General features: G+C 40.5%; 3 protein-coding genes and 1 gene segment (V, D, J or C); 1 reads left to right on the forward strand and 3 right to left on the reverse strand.

Moving 5' to 3' along the window:
• Positions 1 to 1,657: 1,657 nt before the first annotated feature.
• LOC108181630 (immunoglobulin kappa variable 3-11-like) lies at positions 1,658 to 3,073 on the reverse strand. The segment is given in 2 exon segments: positions 1,658 to 2,793; positions 2,889 to 3,073. Coding segments are annotated over 2 exon segments (468 nt in total).
• A 1,698-nt stretch (positions 3,074 to 4,771) lies between these two features.
• On the reverse strand, positions 4,772 to 12,853 carry ldlrad3 (low density lipoprotein receptor class A domain containing 3). Of its 2 annotated transcripts, XR_012399957.1 has the most exons (7): positions 12,666 to 12,853; positions 10,598 to 10,744; positions 10,192 to 10,317; positions 9,979 to 10,113; positions 7,591 to 7,897; positions 5,394 to 7,350; positions 4,772 to 5,171 (listed from the first exon to the last, which is right to left on the reverse strand). XR_012399957.1 is itself a non-coding variant. In NM_001130607.1 (6 exon segments), coding segments are annotated over 6 exon segments (945 nt in total). In that variant the 5' UTR covers positions 12,706 to 12,810; the 3' UTR covers positions 6,508 to 7,160.
• A 1,236-nt stretch (positions 12,854 to 14,089) lies between these two features.
• On the reverse strand, positions 14,090 to 19,500 carry trim44 (tripartite motif containing 44). 5 transcript variants are annotated; one of them, XM_068217422.2, is made up of 6 exons: positions 19,327 to 19,491; positions 16,885 to 17,306; positions 16,631 to 16,708; positions 16,241 to 16,540; positions 16,048 to 16,067; positions 14,090 to 15,965 (listed from the first exon to the last, which is right to left on the reverse strand). In XM_068217422.2, exons 2-6 carry the CDS (start codon positions 17,287 to 17,289, stop codon positions 15,884 to 15,886), a joined length of 885 nt encoding a protein of 294 aa, XP_068073523.1. In that variant the 5' UTR covers positions 17,290 to 17,306; positions 19,327 to 19,491; the 3' UTR covers positions 14,090 to 15,883. The 5 variants fall into 5 exon arrangements, with proteins under 5 accessions (XP_068073523.1, XP_009296499.1, NP_001155221.2 ...); NM_001161749.2 differs by having other exon boundaries at positions 14,094 to 15,965; positions 16,885 to 17,304; positions 19,327 to 19,500; XM_009298224.5 differs by lacking the exon at positions 19,327 to 19,491 and having other exon boundaries at positions 16,885 to 17,429.
• A 2,407-nt stretch (positions 19,501 to 21,907) lies between these two features.
• The window catches only part of pamr1b (peptidase domain containing associated with muscle regeneration 1b), a 25,507-nt gene continuing 25,193 nt past the window's right edge, over positions 21,908 to 22,221 (forward strand). For all 4 annotated transcript variants that reach the window (XR_012400566.1, XR_012400567.1, XM_009298233.4 and 1 more), the window contains exon 1: positions 21,908 to 22,221. This exon is cut by the window's right edge and continues 58 nt beyond it. Coding sequence is in view for 2 of the 4 variants with exons in the window: in XM_009298233.4 (XP_009296508.1) it covers positions 22,174 to 22,221 (48 nt within the window). In the remaining 2 variants the exon portion in view is untranslated.

A 22,221-nucleotide genomic window follows, 5' to 3' on the forward strand; every position in this document is an offset into this window, starting at 1 on the left:
CTGTGTGAACACACAGCTACTACCAGAACAGTCTACATTCTGACAGTAATAATCTGCAGCATCTTCAGTCTGGACTCCACTGATGCTCAGAGTAAAATCTTTTCCAGTATTCACTGTTCCACCACCACTGAATCTAGATGGAGTGTTTGAGTAACGGTTGTTTATCCGATAGATCAGGAGTTTAGGAGTTTCTCCAGGTTTCTGCTGATACCAGGCTAAATAGTTGCTGTATATTCCCACATCTATGTGACACTCTATTGTGGCTGTTTCGTCTTGTTGGACAGTTTTAACTTCAGGTTGAGTCAAAGTGACTCCTGATGATCCTGAAGAAGAGAAAATAAAATGTTTTTTTTTAATATTTCAATTTCATACATCACATTTCCATATTAAAATGCTAAAAATCAAATTCATTCATATTAAACAGAAAAGACTCACCATGAATGAAGACAGCAACGGTCCAGATGCAGATGCAGATGTTGATCATAGCTGTAGTTGAGTCTGCTGTGATGATGATGATGATGATGATGATGATGATGATGAAGATTGTGTTTGTTCTGCTCTCAGTCATCAAGTGTTCAACTCACAGCACTAGAAACACTCTCACACACTCACAATGCAAACCAGTGGGAGGATTTACAACAGCGTCTGCTGATCACCATCTACACTGATCAATACACCAGCACAGCTACACATCACTGCACACTCACACAGTTATTGATCATCACTGCACACTCACACAGTTATTGATTATCACTGCACACTCACACTCAGTGTCATTCTGACTGGCTTTACTGTAGTCGCTGTAGAAATCAACTCTTCACACTTGTTCACACACTCGTCTTCAGCTGTAAATGCCAGTAAAGCTCAATAATGAGACTGAAATTAATAAAAACAAAACACCTGAATAAATATTAATTTGCACACATTTACACAACTAAATATTTTTAAATATTCCCCAAATGATGTTGAACAGATTCAGGAAATGTTCACAGTATGTCTGATAGTATTTCTTCTTCTGGAGTAAGTCTATTTGTTTTATTCAGGCTAAAATTAAGGCAGTTTTTAATCTTTTAAACTCCATTTAAGCTCAATATTATTCGCCCCTTAAATCTATATTTATTTTCGATAGTCTCCAGAACAAACCATCATTATACAATAACTTGCCTGATTACCCTAACCTGCCTAGTTACCCTAATTACCCTAGTGAAGCCTTTAAATGTCACTTTAAGCTGTATAGAAGTGTCTTAAAGAATATCTAGTCTAATATTATTTACTGTCATCATGACAAAGAGAAAATAAATCAGTTATTAGATGAGTTATTAACACTATTATGTGCAGAAATGTGTTGGAGAAATCTGCGCTTTGCTAAACAGAAATTGGGGAAAAATAAACAGGGGAATAATTCTGACCTCATATATTAATCTGTGAATCTGTTAATCAGATTACTGACCACTACAATATCATAACAGTTGAGTTCACACTGGTATTTGTTCTTTAAAGAGTTTGTTCTGCTCTTTACCTTTTCATATATTAAATGTGCAATAATCACAGTAATTTTTATAATTATTTAAAGCACATTCAGCCTCAAATGTTCATCCAAATCCATTATATCAACGCTTCAAATCAGGTTTTCTCATGTAAGTGATTTTTGTTCATGCTCATTCACTTTATTATTTCTTAAATACATTAATGTAACCAGTTATTTTAATCTAGATGCCAACAAACATTAAAAACAAACTATTTTCAATAAAAGGCTTATCTGTGTGTGCGTGTTTTAAGATTAATTGTTAATAACAAGCTCAAAAACCTATTTAGTTGCATGTTTCACCACGGAGCTTTTAATAAAGTTTGATATTTAAAAATAGAATAAGTATGTGGCTGATGGTTTAATGTGTGATAATGCTTCTTCATGCTGATATATCTTGAATATGAGCAGTTGTTATAGTCACTCAGGTGGTAGTTTCAGTGACTATGAATAAGAGTGTTCTCCTGCTGGTTAGTGAAGTGTGAAGGTGCAGATATTTGCCTGATGAGCTCCAGTGACTGCAGATGTTCAGCAGCTTCATCTCCAGCATCTCACACTCAGTTCCTGGAGGACTGCAGCTCCAACCCTGATTAAACACACCTGATCAAACTAATCAAGCTGTTCAGAACTGCAGTGTGTTCATCAGCAAACACACCGTCTTAGAGGAAAGAGTGTGTGTGTGTAGAAGACTCTAGTGCTCAAGTGTGGAGCTGCAGGATTATAGACACTGACTTACTGATGGAGATCATTCTAGAGAGCTGTTATCTTCATATTTTAGTCCACTTTAGGGATATTAGATTGTATCTGTATTGTTTATTTAGTAATTATTGACAGATAAAGTGTGTGTCCCTCTTTCAGTGTGTGCGTTCCTTAGTGTCTCTCAGCTGAATCAGTGCAGTCAGTGTGAACAGCAGGTTTTTGTACGGCGCTTTATCACTGTGTGAACACCCAACTATCACTGATCTTGTTTACACTCAGACAGTAATAATCTCCAGCATCTTCAGTCTGGACTCCACTGATGATCAGAGTAAAATCACTGCCAAAGTTAGATCCTACACCACTGAATCTAGATGGAGTGTTTGAGTAAGGGCTGCTTATATCATAGATGAGGAGTTTAGGGGTTTCTCCAGGTTTCTGCTGATACCAGGACACACAGTCACTACAGCCAGACACCAGCGGAGTAGTTTTGCAGCTGATGGTCAGAGTTTCTCCTTGTGTGATGGATCTGACTGCTGGACTCTGAGTCACTGTCACTTGTCCCCAACTCTCTGAAATAAAGAGATTTTCCTCATTAGTGGATCTTGAAGTGTAGAAGAGAAGAAGCTGTTTATTGATCAGTGCTAATTAATAAGAGGAGAATTACCCTGAATGCAGAGAGTCAGAGTCCAGATGCAGATGCAGATGTTGATCATAGCTGTAGTTGAGTCTGCTGTGATGATGATGATGATGATGATGATGATGATGATGAAGATTGTGTTTGTTCTGCTCTCAGTCATCAAGTGTTCAACTCACAGCACTAGAAACACTCTCACACACTCACAATGCAAACTCCCTCTCTCTAGTCAAATCATGGAGCTCAACACTGCAGATCAGTCTGACATGAAACAACACTTCACCTGAGGATAAGAAGCATGTAAAGGTGTGATAAACAACACAGAGGCTGAAATCAAAAACTGAAGCCTACATATCAAACACACTTTAAACACAAAAGACTTATTAAAAGATCACAGTTTGGCCTCAAAATACTCAATAATTTTCATCTGAAATCTTCATGAAATCTCTATCCTTAACTTTTTCGTAATTTTAAACAATCACATTTATTAAAATGGCTCATATTTGATATATTTTGATAAGCACAGCTCAAAATATGGATTTAATTTTAACATGTTTGTTACTCCATGATGAGGAAGAGTTTCACCCATATTGTAATCCTTATTTGAAGCACTGGACACTTTACTTGCACTTCATGTTTTCTTTTTATAACAGAAATCACTTTTTCTTGTTGATTTCATCAGTCAATGGGATGCTTCGTCTTTTTTGACACACTTTTTTATTGATCAGTGTGTGGTCATTTAATCTCATTTCTCTATAGAGGCAATGGAGATGAACGTGTGTGTGTAATTAAACCCTCTGAATGAGTGAATGAGCTCCAGCTGTGTGTGTGTTTTGTAAATATGAAATATGTGGTGTGTGTGTGTGTGTGTGTGTGTGGAGTTTTATCGCCCTCTGCTGCTCATTTAGCATAGTGTGCTTAAAACTCTGAATAACCTGATTATAAAACACCTTTGCTAGCCCTACACAGAGGAGAAAACCCTTTAAGCTCTAGTTTACAATAATATATTAGAAGCAGAAACACAATTATGCTGAATAATGCAATAATTATAGTCATTCCTGCTTCAGAGATAAACAACACCAGATTCTCACATCATTCAGACACAGATAAAAGTGGTCACTAACAGGACAGATACTGGGTAAACAAAAGTACAACCCAGAAATTCCAGATGGAAATGATCTAGATTCACGTGAGCTGCTTCTAGATTGGTTTATAAGTGAATTAAATCTGTTTTTACACTAGCAAGAATGACTCTGAAACTCTTTTACATTGGAAGTGATCAAGGGAAATTAGGTTTTTCAGTTTAGAGTTTCTCAATATCTTTTAGACTGTGTACTGAAATATCTAAAACAGACATAAAATGTTTGAAAACTACAGTATATAGATTTTATATAAATAGTAAAGCAAAAACAAACAACTTATCTTGATGATATTGCACTTTTTTTGGTTTTATTTTGAAAATGTAGTTAGTATATCTTTGTTTTGTAAGATGTGTGTTGAAATCAGTCACTGCAGATCTAAACCGATTGAGTTCATACACAATAGTTCATATTCTTATTTATTTATAGGTTTTAGTGTGTGTGGAATTGCGGATTTGAGTTTTAGTTTTGGATTAAACACTGGCGTATCTGTGTGGAGATTCTGTCTGATTGCTCTGAGCTGCTGGATGATTATTGTTAATGAACATCTGCTGCATGTCGTTAAGATTGTCTTCAAAGTCTCAGTGATGAGGACAGAAATTACCTGAGAAGTCTGAGAATGACAGAACTTTAGCATAAGACAGAAATGTGTGTCTTTGGGCAGAAGACGATTCACTGAAATCACTAATGCAGAAATCTTTCACACTAAGAAATGGCTAGAAGAATTAGAATTCACATTGAGTTAAATACTGAAGCACAAAGACTGAAACTGTGTTTTCTTATAAAACATACTTCAAAAATCTTTATTGTTTATTTACAACTTTTGAAAACATCATTTATTTATTTTTGGCATAGTTGGTGAATTTACAACCAAATGCTGTAATGATGACTTTAAATTTGGGTTTTAGGCTCTCAGATTATTTGAGAAGTGTTATAATTTCCCAACACAAACTTGATATGATTATAAACATCTGCACCAATTTTAAAGAAACAGAAGTGAACGGCTAAGGAGAAGCCCCAATGAGAACTCGAGCTCATTCCTGCTTCACTGCATCTCCAGTTTCAGTCAAATACAGCAGACTTCATCAGCTCATGGAAATCTGCTATCATGACACAAAGACACACTAAAAAGTCTAATAGATGTCTAATTATAGACACCTTGGCTAAAACAAGGCTAAATTCGTTAAGTCAATTTGGCTCAATTTTAAATCAGTGAGCATCTAATAGATGTATAAGAATAACCCAAAACTAGAGTAGTCATCAAATGCACAGGAACAAATGACTACACATCTATCAAGTCTAATCAGTCTGATGATTAGTCTAAATTTGGCCTATTCTTAAATGTCTTTCAGATTTTTCATTGGCAACCTATATTTAACCTTGTTTTAGCAAAGACAACAAAGACGTCTATAATATTCAGAATTGCTTGGTGGAGATCTACCACAATCACAGATCAGTCTTTATTTACAACTTCTGAAAATGTTTTTGTTGCAGTGTTGAATCAACAACCAAATGCTGTAATAACGTCTTTAAATTTGTGTTTTAGGCTCTCAGATAATTTGAGCCGTGTTAAAATTTCCCAACACAAACCTAATATGATAATAAACATCTGCACCAATGTTAAAGAAACAGAAGTGAGCGGATGAGGAGAAACCCCAATGAGAACTTGAGCTCATTCCTGCTTCACTGCATCTCCAGTTTCAGTCCAATATGGCAGCTCATGGAAATCATCTATCATCAAGACGCCTTAAAAAGAAGTTTAATAGATGTATAAATATAGATGCCTTGGCTAAAACAAGCCAATATTTTAACTCAAGTTAAGCTTCATTGGCTCAGTTTTACATTTGGGATGTCACTGATGAAAATCTAATAATAGACTCAACTAGACTAGTCATCAAATGCACAGGAATAAGTGACCACATCTATCTAATCGGTCTATTTGATGATTACAGCCAGGATATCTATGCTTAGATGTCTATTAAACAAAATTGCTTGGTGGGAATCTACCGTAATCAAAGGCCAAGTGCTGCAGATTAAGCGTAAAGGAGAAGTTTAACATTCTCAGTGCTGTGAAGATGATCACGCAGAGAACAGCATGAGGAAGTACTACAATATCAACATAAAGACGGATTCTGCATTAGGCCTTGATCACACCGAATGCCTTTTTTGCGATGAGGGGTGGCTTTTTTCATGGTTTTCTAATGGCTGCAAGTGTTTTGCATGCTGCACCTCGTGTTTCAACCACCCGCAGATAAAAATGACTTTTTTCATTGTCCAATCAAATGAAAGCAGAGGCGGGGTTTGCATTGAGGTGACGGCAGTGTTTGTGTTGACAAGACGACTACTGAGCTTTTTAATGATGGCGGAGAGACTAGCAGTCGCTGTTTCGAGTTATGCGGAGCTGTATGACTTCACAAATCCTGAATATCACTGTAATATCCCAGCAGGCACACAACATCATAAGACTTAAAATCAGGTTAGATTTAGATCATGACGTCAGGTGACTAAAATTCAATGTCTTGCCGCGTCTGAGGACAACGTTATTTTGACGTCCAATAACGACAGCAAATTACGTTGATATTTGGTTGATTTTAGGTTGTGTTGGAAAGTGACTAAAATTTAACATCTGACAGACGTCATAGTGGTAACGTCCTAGGTGTAACATGATGTGTAGACATTGATATTTGGTTGATTTTAGGTTGGACATTGACGTCAGCCTGATGTTGGTTCTGACATCAACCCGATTTTCATTTCCAAACCAAACCCAACATCCCTTGGGGTACGTTGGTGTACAATGTCAATATGACGTCATGTTGACATCCTGTGCCTGCAGGAAATACTATAACAATAACAGCACAATGCACAGCTGATTCAGTGGTCGCCTAGCAACATAAAAAGCGCAGAGCACTTCTTTTTTTCTTGTCGACAAAGGCAGTGCGGTTTTCAGAACAGAAAAGAGCATTCGGTGTGATCGACCCATATTCATCAGACACTCTCCATCAGACACTAAACTTCAACAGCTGGATGGAGATCCTCATAATGCTCGAGTCCTGGAGGAAGTCTACATCAGTCCTCCATCATTCTCAGACATTGGTTCTGTCTGTGTGTCTGCAGTGCTCATGTGTCCTCCCTCCTCCATAAGAGTTCTTCATCATGGAGTCCTTCACACTGGTGCTGGAGGTGATGATGATGATGGAAGTGCTGGTGATGGAGGTGCTGGTGGAGTCTCCTCTACACTGGTAACGCTGGTCTGTGTTTGAGCTTCTGCAGGTTCCTCTGGTTCCTCATATCCAGGCGGTTCTCTGTCGGGTGGAGGGTAGGGCGGAGGCGGGAGGTCAAACCACACGGGTCGACTGTAGAAAACAGAAGAGAGTATTGGATATCAAGCTTCGATTACGATTATCACGTCATTGATTGTGTTCAATTCGATATCGCCATGCATTGATCATTTCCATCCACAATGTTTCATTCTACTTCACAAGACTAGGATTGTATAGAAAGTTCTGTTGTGAAACTCTATGCAGTGCACGAATAAGCTTAATCGATAGAGTCAGCACAGCGCTCTGCATGTGTGTGTGTTCCTGTGAGCGTACCCAGAGTCCCGTACGGCCTGCGAGTATGACGGAGGCAGGTCTGCTGGAGCTCCAGGACAGCGGGACGGGTGGAGAAGGTGTCCTCGCTCCACTATCAGCAGCCGGGAGAGCAGCAGGGGTTGGTGGCAGGAGCCGCGGTACACCCTCTGGGGCAGCAGGACGCTGCGCTTCCTCTGATGGTGCAGCACCAGAGCCAACAGCGCCACCACCAGCACAAAGATGATGGCGCTGCCGATCACTGCGTATGTGATGCTGGGGTAATAGCGCAGACGATAGTCCAGAGTGCCCAACATGTGTTCCGGAGACTCTGGAGGAACAGCCCAAAACATGGAACATGTTCAGTTGCAGGATAACATACGAGTGAAGTAACTGAGGGCGGTGCAGTGGGTAACACAATTCACTTGCAGCAAGAAGGTCACTGGTTTGAGTCTCGGCTGGGTCAGTTGGTGTTTCTGTGTAGAGTTTGCATGTTCTCCCCGTGTTGGCGTTGGTTTCCTCCGGGTGCTCCGGTTTCCCCCACAGTCCAAACACATGCACTATAGGGGAACTGATCAACTACACTGGCTGTAGTGTATGAGTGTGAATGAGTGTGTATGGGTGTTTCCCAGTACTGGGTTGCAGATCTGCTGTGTAAAACATATGCTGGAATAGTTGGCGGTTCATTCCACTGTGGCGACCCCTAATGAATAAAGGGACGAAGCCGAAAGGAAAACGAATGAATGAATGAACTAACTGAGGCTGCGTCTCCATATGCACACTAGCTCAGGAGTGCGTTCATCAGTAGGTGGTGTGGACATTAGTAAGGGCACTGATGAGCTTGATTCACTATACTGAGTGTAAGATGAACGTTCTCATACTCAAAACTGGAGTTTATAAGCATTCAGCAGAAGATAGTTTTCATATTTTACCATGTTTTTAGAAGTACATTACAGCTAAATTATTGGATTGTTTCATAAACCAGAGTCTAAATTGGTCTGATATGGATATTTGTTGAGAAGTTTTGTTCCTAAACAGCAAACTCAGTGTTACACCCCTGCTCAGATTATGGTACACTCCAATCTCCTCATTCAATCTCTGGCCAATCAGGACTGCCTGAAGGGCTTTATTAACTGCACCTGTGCCCACAGTTAGCTATTTTCTGGCAGCACATGGCTGAACTGTGCAGAGGACTGAATTTGACCATGCGTATTTGACCATGTGAGTGGCTTTTGTTTAAGTGCTCATATGTTTCATGTTTACCGTATTTTCTGTTTAGATATGTACTTTGTTGGTAGACTGAATCATTGTATTTCTGTTATTTCCTTGCAGAAATCCTTACACACACTCTCACACACACATGCATATACACACAGACACACACAAACACACCTTTCCTCCTGAGTACAAATCCTTGTGGACTTGTTAATAAGCACAACTAAATGGAGTGATTAGACTGGACCTCTGTTCTTAACGACAGCCCCACTGGCTTCAAGCTAGCTACCTATACAAGCTACCTCCTAACCTCCTTTTCAATATTTATAGTTCTAAAGTGGTTTTATTAAGAATCTGTTGGGGTATTTAGGGGTTCTGATGAGGTCTGATGAAATGTTGTATGGTTATATTATGTATCTAAGTTTTCTAATGAGTCTTTAGGGATTTGATCTGGTCTGATGAGGTCTTATGTGGGTTTTATTCAGTGGCGTAGCGCAAAATGCAGCGCCCCCCCTGCACAGATTAGGCCCGGGATTAGATGTGGGCCCGTCCGCTACGCTACTGGTTTTATTAGGATCTTAACATGTCCGATTAATAAACACTGGCATTCTGACAAGGTCTAAGTATGTATGATGATGTGTTATATTAGAGTATGGTGGGTTTTCTGAGTCTGAATTGGTCTGGTTGGATATATTTAGGGGTTCTGATATGGTCCAATGATGTCTCATGTGGTTTCATTAGGGTTTGAAGAGGTCTAGTGGAGTATTGGGTTCTGATATGGTCTTTTATGTTTGAGTGAGAGACTCGAGCGGTCTAATAGGGTGTTTTGATATTTACATGTTTCTAATGAGGTCTGGCGGGTATATGTCATCTTCATTGTTTGTGTGGGGCTGAGTGATGGACACACACCCACTGACTGTGTATTCGTTACTGACCACTGGAAGCTCAAAAGTGTTTAGAACCAAATAAGAACCCAAATTATCCTCATGTTTATGTTCAATTTTGCTCTAAATTACGCTGTTTCAGTTCTGTTTTCAAATATGAAGTATACAACAGGACTAACCTGAAGGGGTTAAAATAACTCAACTATCAGACAAGGCCTAAACAGAGCCAATCTTGAGTGCTCATGTGTCTCAGATGCTTTGACTGAAGGTGAGCTGTGTTCCGCTCAGCAGTGTGCGAGTCGTGCGTCTGTACCTGCGGTCGTGAGGCAGTTTTCCTCATCGCTGTTGTCTTGACAGTTGTCCTGACCGTTGCACAGAAAGCTGCGGTCCACACATCGGCCGTTGGCGCAGTGGAAGCGCAGCGATGAACACAGCAGCGGGTGTGCAGCTGACACACACACACACACAGAGAGAGATGAAGAAAACACCACACATAAGTGGAGCATTGATGCATGCACACACTCACTGCAGTTGTCCTCGTCGCTGCCGTCCGGACAGTCTCTGAAGCCGTTGCACTGGAAGCGGCCGATGATGCAGTGAACGCCGTTAGCACAGGAGAAGAAGGTGGACGCACACTTAGACTTCAGCTTCACTGAGACACACAAGCAAATGAACACGCACTATAAGAGGTGCGAACCGTGAATAAATACTTGACAATACTTTGCTATCTGAATCTGACTCCTTTATCAATTGATGAATTTTAAGACCAAGACATATGTCCTAAACACAGGAGATTCCTGACAGTCAGTCCTCATGCTGCCACCTGTTCTTCATGCGTTGGAGACCAACACTGCATAATCGATTTACTTTCTGATGTGTCGGTTAATCCTGATGTGTAGTGCTTTAACTTAAACTATGAAGAGCAGACTTACAGCACCCGCGCTCGTCACTGCGGTCAGCACAGTCCGGATACCCGTCACACTGTCCTGCGGCTGGAACACACTCTCCATCCGCACACATGAAGCTGCCCGGAGCACTGCAGTGCCATGAAGAGTTTCCTCCAGGAGATACCTGACAATCTGAACAACACAGACCTCCAGATGGAGATTACAGAAGACTACAGCTTCACAGAACAGTCGCCACTAAGAGACAAAGGGCCAGAGGAAGTAAAATATCGTTGTTTAGATGTTAGCATCAGTGTGTTCACTCCAAAAAATGCTTTTCTTCATTGGATTCGGTTTTATTTCAAGTCCAAATAACTCATTTTCCTTTAGCTTAGTCCCTTATTTATCAGGGGTCACCCGAGCAGAATGAACCACTAAATATTCTGGAATATCAAAGTCCAATTCCTGAGAAAACGTACTCAACTACAGTCAATTGAGCATTGGTGATTTGTTGATTAACACCACTGATCACAGGTCAGGAATTATGGCTAACCGTTATATGTTTCTGCTTCACATGTGTCTGTAAATCCTGCGTTAACCAGCAGTGAATGAAGCTCTTCTCCATGTGGATAATGTTGATCTATGTTGATCTGTAATTTCAGCACAGCAGCCTCTTATGCTGAATTTCAGAACAATAAGAGCTCTTGAACTGAAACAATCTGGCATGTAAAAGCTGATTTTACAGTATAAAGAGCATGAAAAATAAACAGATTGGAAATCTCATGACCTCACATTCACTGCACACAGAACTTTGATCTGAGAAATATAGAGTCAACTATTGCATGTCAGACTATACTAAACCAGCATACAGGCCTGAAAAACTGCGGGAAAACAGTCGGCTCTTACTTTATTATTACAGATTTAAGAGTTTGAATTAGATTTATTATTAATAATTCGTTCTTGTTTCGTTGATGTCTATGTTTTTATTTATTTATTTGGTCTGTTTTTGGCTATTTTAAGGCGTAAATATTTCCTTAAAAACTTAAATTAATTAATCTATAAATACTGTTTGCAGTTCGACAGAAAAGTTGCCACCAGGGAATACATAAACAAAAATTAAACATATTTACATATGCCCGTACTGAATATTAAAGGTTTTATAAGTTCTTTCTGCCACCCCTACTGAAAAAAACAGCTTTAACTAGTCCAGACTGATTGGCTGGTTTTAGCTGGTCAACCAGGCTGGTTTTAGAGGGGTTTTGGCCACTTCCAGGCTGGTTTCCAGCCCGGTCTTAGCTGGTCAGGCTGGGAGATGACCAGCTAAAACCAGCTTGACCAGCCTAGCCAGGCTGGGAGTCCAGCCAAAACCAGCTATGTCCAGCTTAAACCAGGCTGGAAATGGCCAAAACCCCTCTAATACCAGGCTGGTCAACCAGCTAAAACCAGCCTAAGCTGGTTTACACTGTTTTTTTTAGCAGGGAAAAACTAATACTAAAATATGGTCAGTTATGAATGAACATCTCACTTATGAATTCAGTTTATTTCTCACCATTTCCACCTTTTCTGAGTTTAATGCTTGCAGTTTTAGTTAACTATAACACTGTTTATAAGTTTAATCAACTACACATTTAAGAAGAGCCCCTGAGTTTAGTGAACACATGTAGTGTGTATGAAAATCCCTGTGCAAACTGTTGCTGCTGAATGCAGTAGCGGTGTCCGGCTCTGTTCATCAGTGAACTGTTGCTTCATGTGACCTTCAGCAGATGTGCTGTAATCTGATGTTTTCTGATGAATCTAAAAGAGAGTAATAACCCGATCTGACGAGCTTCGACATCATGAAAACATTATAAATGATTTATTCACAGATCTGTTAGCAGCAGGCTTGTTGTTGTTATTAGCCAGTAAAGCTACTAACTAGCTGAGTGAACTAGTCGTGCGGGGGGAGGGGCGCGCGGCGCTGCGGCTTTATAACCGTTACTTCACGCAACTAACGTAAAGTTATATAAAAAATATATATAAAAGTGCGTCTGTAGGAAAACACGACGACCGAGAGCCCAAACACCGTAAACATGGCGCTGCGGACGGTCATTTAGGCGAACAATAGACGGTGACTCACCGACCGAGCCCGAACCCAGCAGAAAATACCAGATCCACATCCTGAGGCGGCCGATCCGGTCCGCCCTGTGCCGAGGCTGGAGCGGGGTTTCCTGGCGGAGTGTCCGGGTGTGGAGCTCCGAGAGGCGGCTTGATTCTGCTGTCGGACAGCCCGAGGAGGAGCAGCGGCGGGAGGAGGTCAGAAACACTGATCTGGGGCAGAAAAGGCGGAGACATTTCAGCTTTACACACAAACATCTCCGGGCTTTACTGCTGGAGACTGCTCTGGGTAAAGCAGAGTTTCACACAATCCATTCAGGCTGTCCTAACACATCCATTAAGTTAACGTAACAAATGTAAGTGGATGGAACATAAAACAATTCAGCGGTCCCAAAAAAATCTCAAGAGTTGTGTTGTTTCAGCTTGTTTAAAACAAGTAGAGAACTGCAGATATGCCTGATTTCTGACGCTTATTATTCTTATTATCTGAAAGAACACAAAAAATCTTATTTAATTTATGTTTTACTTTGTTTGTTGATTTTTAAATTGTATATTTATTGTTGAAAGATTCCTGCCATGAAAATAGCCTTGGTTGCTGACATGGCATTAAAAAAACAAACATATTATCTGAAAGAAAAGCTCTGCTCCATCTGCCCAGGAGAAGCAGTTTATTTATTTAATCTCAATAGTTGTTCATAACCTATAACAGGTCAGATATTTTTTCCCTTATGAATGGTTGACTTTTTATATCAGGCTCTATTTACATCTCTACACTCTTTAAGTTTATATCTTAAAACTTAAAAGATAGTTTCTGTCTCAGAATTAATTCATCTACATCTTGAATGTCTGACTTACATCAGAATTTTACATTTACTTTTTGAAATTGACATTTTGAGTTTCCCTAAGTCTCAAAATTCTGACTTTTCCTCCAGAATATTGAGTTTACATCTTTAAACTCTGACCTTTTGTCTTAAGTCTCAACATTTTTTTGACTTTTATCTCTGAATTCCTAATTTACATCTAAAAATTCTGACTTTTTAGCTCAAAATTTATGAGTTTGTCTGAAAATCCTGACTTTTTTCATAGAAATTTTAGAGTTTTTTAAAAATAAAATCTTTTTGAATATTTATTTCAGAAATCTTAAATTACATTTTAAAATCCTGAATTTGTGATATCTGTGTTTACATAACATTTTTAGAGTTCTGACATAACATTTTAAAAATGTTGACATTTTTATAGCAGTTCTGAGTTTACTCAATAAGTGTAATGAGTTTACATTTCGAAATCCAGAATTTTTATATCGGAATTCAAAGTTTGCATCTCGAAATTATGAGTTTTTAGAAATAGAAAATCAGAACTCACATCTCTAGTATTTTCTAAAAAGACTGCAAACTAAAAAAGTGACACTTTACTTTTCTCAGAACAATAAAGACATGACAATAAAGATTTAAAAAAATGAAAATAAATGATTTTATTTGATTACAGTCGAGAGAAGCAAATGTGTGAATGAGCATCTTACAGCTATTAAAGAGCTCGTCAAATATACAGTATAATAATGACTGACAGGTTTCCCATGAGCAACCCTTCATTTAGAGATCGACTTATCCCAAAACTGAAAGAAAGGAACATCATTAAGACTCAGCAAACACACACGTTCACCTGCTTTCAGAACCAGAACTGAAGTATATCTGATGAACTTGAGCATGGGGGAGTCTGGAAACACACAGAGAAAGAAAATATCCAGCGGATTCATTCTAGTGTCTGCATAGAGTCAAATTTACACAAAGATATCAAAACATGTGTAAAAGAAATGTTCATCATCATCATTCAGCTTAACAGTTACGTCATAACATCATTATTCAGAGCTGCGATTACCAAATACCAGAGAATTAGACTGAAACTCACAGGAGGAAATGTAGGATGGACAATGTTTGGCCTGAAGGTTTAACCTACATTATTTTGTGTAAATATGACACTCACAAATGTTAGAAAACACCAAAAGAATAATTCTGCTGTAAATCATGTAGGATGATGATGTTTTGACTCAAAAGATGTTTTGACATTTTAATCAGAGAGATTTGAGTTTGCGTCTCGATATTCTCACATTTTATTTAGATTTTACTTCTCGAAATTCAGACTTTTTACTGGAATTCAGTGTTTTAATCTGGGAATTCTGAGCTACATCTCAATTCAGATTTTTCCTCTGGAGTTTTGAGATTATGTCTTTAAATTCTGACTTTTTGCCTGGAATTTATATTTCATGTCTCAATATTTTTTCTACTTTTTATCTCTAAAATCTTAATTCACATTTCAAAATTCTTGTTTGTCTCAATATTTGCTAAATTCTGAGTTGACATGTTACGAATGCAAGACTCTGAATTTCAGCTTTACATTTGAGAGTTTGTTTAGAAATTGTCAATTCTGAATTTACTCATAATTTTGCGTTTTTATTTCAGAGTTTGTTTCATTATTCAGATTTGTTTTATATTGAAATAAGGGTTAGAGTTTCATTCATTCGTTTTCTTTTTGGCTCAGTCCCTTTATTAATCAGGGGTCGCCACAGCGGAATGAACCGCCAACTATTCCAGCATATGTTTTACACAGCGAATTCCCTTTCAGCTGCAACCCAGTACTGGGACAGAAATTCTGAGAGTACATCTTTATATTGAGACGTCTGACTGGAATTCAGAGCTGACGTCTACATTTTTTGACTCCTTGGTTTCAAAGACTTTCTCTGTAGGAGTTTACATCTCAATATTTGCACTTTTTAATTGGAATTTACATCTCAAAATTGAGTATTTCATATCATATTTCAGAGTTTTTATTTCATAATACTTCTCGAAAATTCAGACTTTTTATCTTGGAATTCAGATTTTTCCAGTATTTTAAATCTGGGAATTGTGAGTTCACAACTCAACATTTAACTCTGTTTAGCCTCATAAAAAACCGTTTTACACTTGAATGATCTGTATTTACACCTATAATATAATGTACAGTGTAATGAAGGCAATGCAGAGCAATATAAGACACAATTTCATCAACCAAATAATAAATCCAGCATGTAGTTATTATACACACAAATGCAAAAAATTCAATAAACCGAAACAAAAATGATTAAAAAGTCCACTAGATCTTCATGAAAATAATGAACTGATAAAGACAGCACATTCTTCAAGAGTTTGGTGTTTGTTCCTGCATTTGATTCTGTGTTTGTCTCCATTCCTGAAGAGAGAGCTGCGTTCAGGGTGTGTGTCCGACGTGTGCGTCTCCTCTGTCTTCAACAGCTGACGGAGCGTCAGGATTCCTCCTCTGATCCGCAACTCTGAAAAACACAAACATCATCATCATCATCATCATCATCAAACACACACACACATCAGCAGAGTTTCACAGGACACACTCACCTGAGCCGCACATCAGGATCCTGAAACACAGAGCGGAGAGCAGGAGTTAAGAGACGTTCACACTGATCATATCTGTGTCCACACTAATCATCTGCTGTTCACGCTTCTCTACTTGCAGTACCCTCTCGTAACCAGCAGGGGTGTGCCCTGTCTTTGTGCTGTGTGTGTGTGTGTGTTTGTATGTGTTTCTGACCGCTCGTCCTCCTGCATCCTCCTCTCTGCGGGCCAGCAGTGGAGCCAGCAGCGCTGCAGGGGCTCCTCCGTCCTCCTCCACCTGCTCCATCTGCTGGAGTGTGTGTGTGATAGAGTCCATCTCCTCCTGCAGCGTCTGTGTGTGCGCGCTGATCTCCGAGATCTTCTCCGCAGCCTGAGCGGTCAGGAAGGCCTCCTTCAGGTCCACCAGATGCAGCACGCGCCACTCCTCCAGACGCACCAGGCGCTGCAGCTCGTCAAACTGCTGGTTCACGTACGCCTCCAGCTCCTCCATGCTCATCTACACACACACACACACACACATATATATGAAAGTGTGTGATTTAGGTGTGTTACTCCTCACACTGTTGATCAGCTGTAACACACTCACATCTGGACTGGCCCATTTAGCCTTGATCCTCTCCGAGATTTCATGAGTCTGTTCCAGCAGATCAATGCCTTCTTTACTCTGAAACACACACACACACACACACACACACACACACACACACACACACACACACACACACACACACACACACACACACACAGATGAGTGAGCATTCCATCTGATTACACTTGATAATATGTGTTTACACACGTGTGTTGTTTCTGTGTGTGTGTGTGTGTGTGTGTGTGTGAGACCTTCTGCCACAGGTATGCCTCTCTCAGTGTGATGATCTGGTGTCCTCGGTGTTCCCCCTGCACGGCACACAGCACACAGATGATGCGCTGGTCGTGTTTGCAGTATAGCGCCCCCTCCTGGCCGTGATCTCTGCACTTCAGCCGCTCCACGCTCACAGTCTCCCTGCGCCCGTCCGGCGGGAGCGCTGCAGCCTGCGGCTCAGCGGAGTGTGTGTCTGCCTCTGCGCTGCTGTAGGGCTGCAGTGTGTGTGCGGTGCTTTGTGTGTGTGCGTCTGCGTGGCTGGAGCAGAAGGCGAAGCGGCAGCGCACACACATCCACAGCGCAGACTCCGCCTCGTCCGGCTCGCAGGCGTCACACGTGCCGTCCATCTGCGGCAGATCCTCCTCCAACATACACACGTCCATACTGCAGCTCGGAGACTCTGAACACAGCATCACAACACACATCATACACACTCGCAGAGTACTACATGCACTACAGTGATTTTATATAGGGAAATCGAACTAAATGCACTGAAGTGATTATATACACTCACCGGCCACTTTATTAGGTACACCTGTTCAACTGCTCATTAACACTAATGTCTAATCAGCCAATCACAGGGCAGTAGCTCACTGCATTTCGGCATGTAGACATGGTCAAGAGGATCTGCTGCAGTTAAAGCGAGCATCAGAATGGGGAAGAAAGGGGATTTAAGAGACTCTGAACGTGGCATGGTTGTTGCTGCCAGACGGGCTGCTCTGAGTATTTCAGAAACTGCTGATCTACTGGGATTTTCACGCACAACCATCTCTAGGGTTTACAGAGAACGCTCCGACAAAGAGGAAATATCCAGTGAGCGGCAGTTCTGTGGGCGCAAATGCCTTGTTGATGAGGTCAGAGGTCAGAGGAGAATGGCCAGACTGGTTCCAGCTGATAGAAAGGCGACAGTAACTCAAATAAGCACTCGCTACAACCGAGCTCTGCAGAAGAGCATCTCTGAACACACAACATAAAGCTCAATCATCTCAGACTGGTTTCTTGAACATGATGATGAGTTCACTGTACTCAAATGGCCTCCACAGTCACCAGAGCTCAATCCAATAGAGCAGCTTTGGGATGTGGTGGAACGGGAGATTGGCATCATGGATGTGCAGCCGACAAATCTGCAGCAACTGCATGTCAACATGGAGCAAAATCTTTGAGGAATATTTCCAGTAGCTTGACGAATCCACAACACCAAGGATTAAGGCATTGCTGAAGGCAAAAGAGGTCCGACCCGGTACTAGTAAGGTGTACCTAATAAAGTGGCCGGTGAGTGTATATGCACAGAAAACTAATGAAACGTCCAATTGATGTGAGTTTTTTTGATGTGTGCACTGACTAATCTAATATATCTGCACAGTTATATTACTGTATAACAAATATGAATGTAAAAGAGAAATCTGAGAGGGGTCAACTTAATTTTGATGAACACTGTGACTTTGTATGAGTATAAAACAAATTAAATGCACAAAAGGGATTTGCTATGCATAGAAATATAATTAAATTATGTACAAAAGTGATTTAATATAAATGCGCATGTAAAAATAATGCACAAAAGAAGTTATTGTATGTGTATAGAAAACAAGTTAAATATACAAGTGATTTTATATGCATAAAAACAATTCAAATTGACAAAAAAAAGTGATTGTATATGCATGGAAATAAAATAAAGTGCACTAAAAGGGATTTTATATGCGTGTGAAAATAATTATGCAAAAGAAGTAATTGTATATGCATGGAAAAATTATCAAATGCACTAAAGGAATTTTTATAAGCATAAAAACACATTAAATGTACACAATAAGTTATTTTACATGCATAAAGACAAATTAAATATATAAAATAAGTTATTTTATAAGCATATAAAAATAATCACATGCACCAGAGTGATTTTACATCCATGAAAGCAAATTAGATGTACAAAAGAGATGTGACTTGTATAAAAGCAGCTTCAGCTCAGGGTGTGTGTGGGTGTGGGTGTGTGTGTGTGTGTGTGTGTGTGTGTGTGTGTGTGTGTGTGTTTGTGCGTTCATTAAACCGAAACTAACACAGTAACCCGTCAGACAGGCTGCTTATATGCGCACGTTTGGACTTTCTGCTCAATAATATCATTTCAGTAAAGTATTTTGTGCAAATTCCAAATAATGAACTCATATTATCAGCAAATGACCATCAGACACCATTATACAGTCAGTTAAACTGCGCTGATGTTTGTTTTAAGCTCATACTAGCGATCTCACACCCAACATTTAGAGTATTTACAAACAATAAACTGTTATAGTTCATTTAAAACCATCTTTACCTCATTAGTTGATAATAATAATGTGATTAATGAACTAAACTACAGAAACACACACACACACACACACACACAGATCAATCCTGCAGCTTCCTCGTCCAGCTTCTCCTCATCTCACCTGTGTTTCTGCGGTCAGTCTCCTGTCTTTACACTGCTGTTGTTTTAATCCTGTTCTTCTCTGTCTGTCTTGATGTGACTGATCTCAGATATTAACCATATCAATCTGCAAATTCACTCTCTCTGATCCTGCTGCTGCACTTCCGTGTTTTGCTCCGCTGTTTTTGTTGTTGTTTTCATCACTTCCGGTTCCTGCAGCTCGCCAGAGTGACCACATTTATTAGCACAAAGCTGAAGACGTAAACACACTTTAATATTAACGTAAAGTGTCTGAAATGGAGTTTTAAGAAATGTACGTTTTCTCCTGCATGAGTTATTCTGTCTGTGTGGATGATGTGATGTGCAGAGTGTCCACCAGAGGGAGACACAGTGAAGGAGACCTGCATCGGACACCAAAAGGTAAACATCAGGTCTGAGTTTCATACATTCACTCATTCATTCTGCTCTGGCGTAGCGCCTTCATTTATCAGAGGTTGACACAGCACAATGAACCGCCAACTATTACAGCATATGTTTTATGTAGTCCAGACACATGCGCTATAGGGGAACTGACCAAGGCCATGGTGTATAAGTGTGTAAATAAGTGTGTATGGGTGTTTCCCAGTACTGGGTTGCAGCTGGAAGAGCATCCACTGTGTAAAACATATGCTGAAATAGTTGGCAGTTCACTTCACTGTGGCTACCCCCTGATGAATAAAGGGACTGAGCTGAAAAGAAAATGAATGAATGAAGCATAATGTCAACATAAACACAGGGAAGTGGAGTGTCCCGCAGGAAAGGTCTGTTTACGGTTATTAACTGTATATAATACGCTGTTAAGCAGGTTACAGACCTTTTACTGCAGTATTTTTACAGTTTCTTACCGCTGTAATTACAGTCATCCTTACAGTGACGGGTGTGTTTCTCTGGACACTGTGTCAGCGGACAGCTGTGGAGAAAGGCAATACTACATACATGGAAAAAGGGTTGTTTTTACACACACACACACACACACACACACACACACACACACACACACACACACACACACACTGCTGTAGAGTGTGTTAATCTGTCAGATGAGCTCATGTGGCCTTCAGATCATTGTGTGAGGATTTCAGACTGAAGGAGAGTCGAAAATAGACATCAAACACCTCTGAGTCTCCATGGAGACGCAAAACACACACACACACACACACACACACACTGATGGAGCAAACATCTGCTTATGCCATACGCCTCGGGCTGTGTGTGTGTTGTGTGTGTGTGTGTTTTATGAATGAGTAGAGAAAGAGTGTATGTCTGTCTGTGCTTGAGTGTGTGTGTGTGTGTGTTTATTATGAATGGGGAGTGTGTGTGTGTTATGAATGGTGTGTGTTGTTTTTGTTATGAGTGTGAGCGCGTGCTTTCGTGTGTGTGTGTTTACAGAAATCTCCTGCTCTGTGGGCTTTTCCTCGTCTGTGTTTTCCATTATCTCAGACATTTCCTAAACACTTTCCTCCGCAGCGAGCCATAACACACACACACACACACACACACACACTCCAGCATTACTCAGAGCACTTCAGCAGATAAGCTCTGCAGACTGAGCTGTGTGTTGTTCTGTTTAACTCTGTAAAGTCCTCTTCAAGTGTCCTCTTCTCTCAGCTCGCAGGGTTTCTGCATCAGCTTCTCCGCTGTTTGTCTCCAGAATCCTGTAATCAGTGATGAGGCGAAGCTTCTCCAGAACAACTCACAATCACAAACCTGCCATGAGAATATGAAGCATCCACTCACCAAATGTCCCCGCAAGTATAGCAATACCAGTGTTTTTTGACCTCGTGGGGACATTTTCTCTGTCATGGAAATAAGCTGTGTGTGTGTGTGTGTGTTTAAGGTTATGTTTAGGGTTAAGCACTCAGTTGTGAAGGTTAAGTGTGCATGTGTGTGCTCATGTGTGTGTGTGTGTGTGTGTGTGTGTGTGTGTGAGAGTGTTCATTTTTCTTCCTCTTAATCCCTATATTAATCTGGGGTTTCGACTGCCAACTATTCCAGCATATGTTTTACACAGCCAATGTCCTTCCAGCTGCAACCCAGTACTGGGAACGCCCATACACACTTATTCACACACACAAACCCTAACCCTAACCCATGTGTTTGGACTGTGGGGGAAACCCACACCAACACAGGGAGAACATGCAAACTCCACACAGAAACTAGAACCAGCGACTGTGTATGTGTGTGTGTGTGTGTGTGTGTGTGTGTGTGTGTATGTGTGTTTGTTTAAGTTTAAGTTTAGTGTAAGGTTTAGGGTTACGCACCCTGATGTGAAGGTTAAGTGTGTGTGTGTATGTGTGTGTTTGTATATGTGTGAGTGTGTGTGTGTATGTGTGTGTGTGTGTGTGTGTGTGTGTGTGTGTGTGTGTGTGTGTGTGTGTGATATGAGGGCTGCATGGCTGTGTGTGTGTGTGTTACTCTGAGTCAGCTGGTGTGTTTACAGCAGGTCTGTTGATCAGTGGAGACTCATGCTGGACTCTGAAACCTGAAACTGAGGGAGGAGAAACATCAAGAATCAGACAAAGACTGCAGAGACTTTCCCTTCACACAACAGCACACTTACAGACGGAGACACACACACACACACACAGAGAGAGAGAGAGAGAGAGAGAGACGCTGCTCAATGTGTAAAGAATGCAGGTTTGAGGCTGAGAGAGACAGAAGGAGAGCGAGATCCAGAGACAAACAAAGAGACGCAGAGAAACAGACAGAGTGTGTGTGTGTGCGTGTGAGGAGGGCAGTGAGTGTAGTGTAGTGTAGTGTAGTGTAGTGTAGTGTAGTGTAGTGTGTTGAGACAGTAAAGCGAGTAAGCACAGCTCCTCCACACTCCAGCATGAGTTCTTCAGTGTGTCTGCACTCTTCACACTCCAGCATCTGTCTG

Source organism: Danio rerio, chromosome 25 (genome assembly GCF_049306965.1).
Source record: "Danio rerio strain Tuebingen ecotype United States chromosome 25, GRCz12tu, whole genome shotgun sequence".
NCBI lineage: Eukaryota > Metazoa > Chordata > Actinopteri > Cypriniformes > Danionidae > Danio > Danio rerio.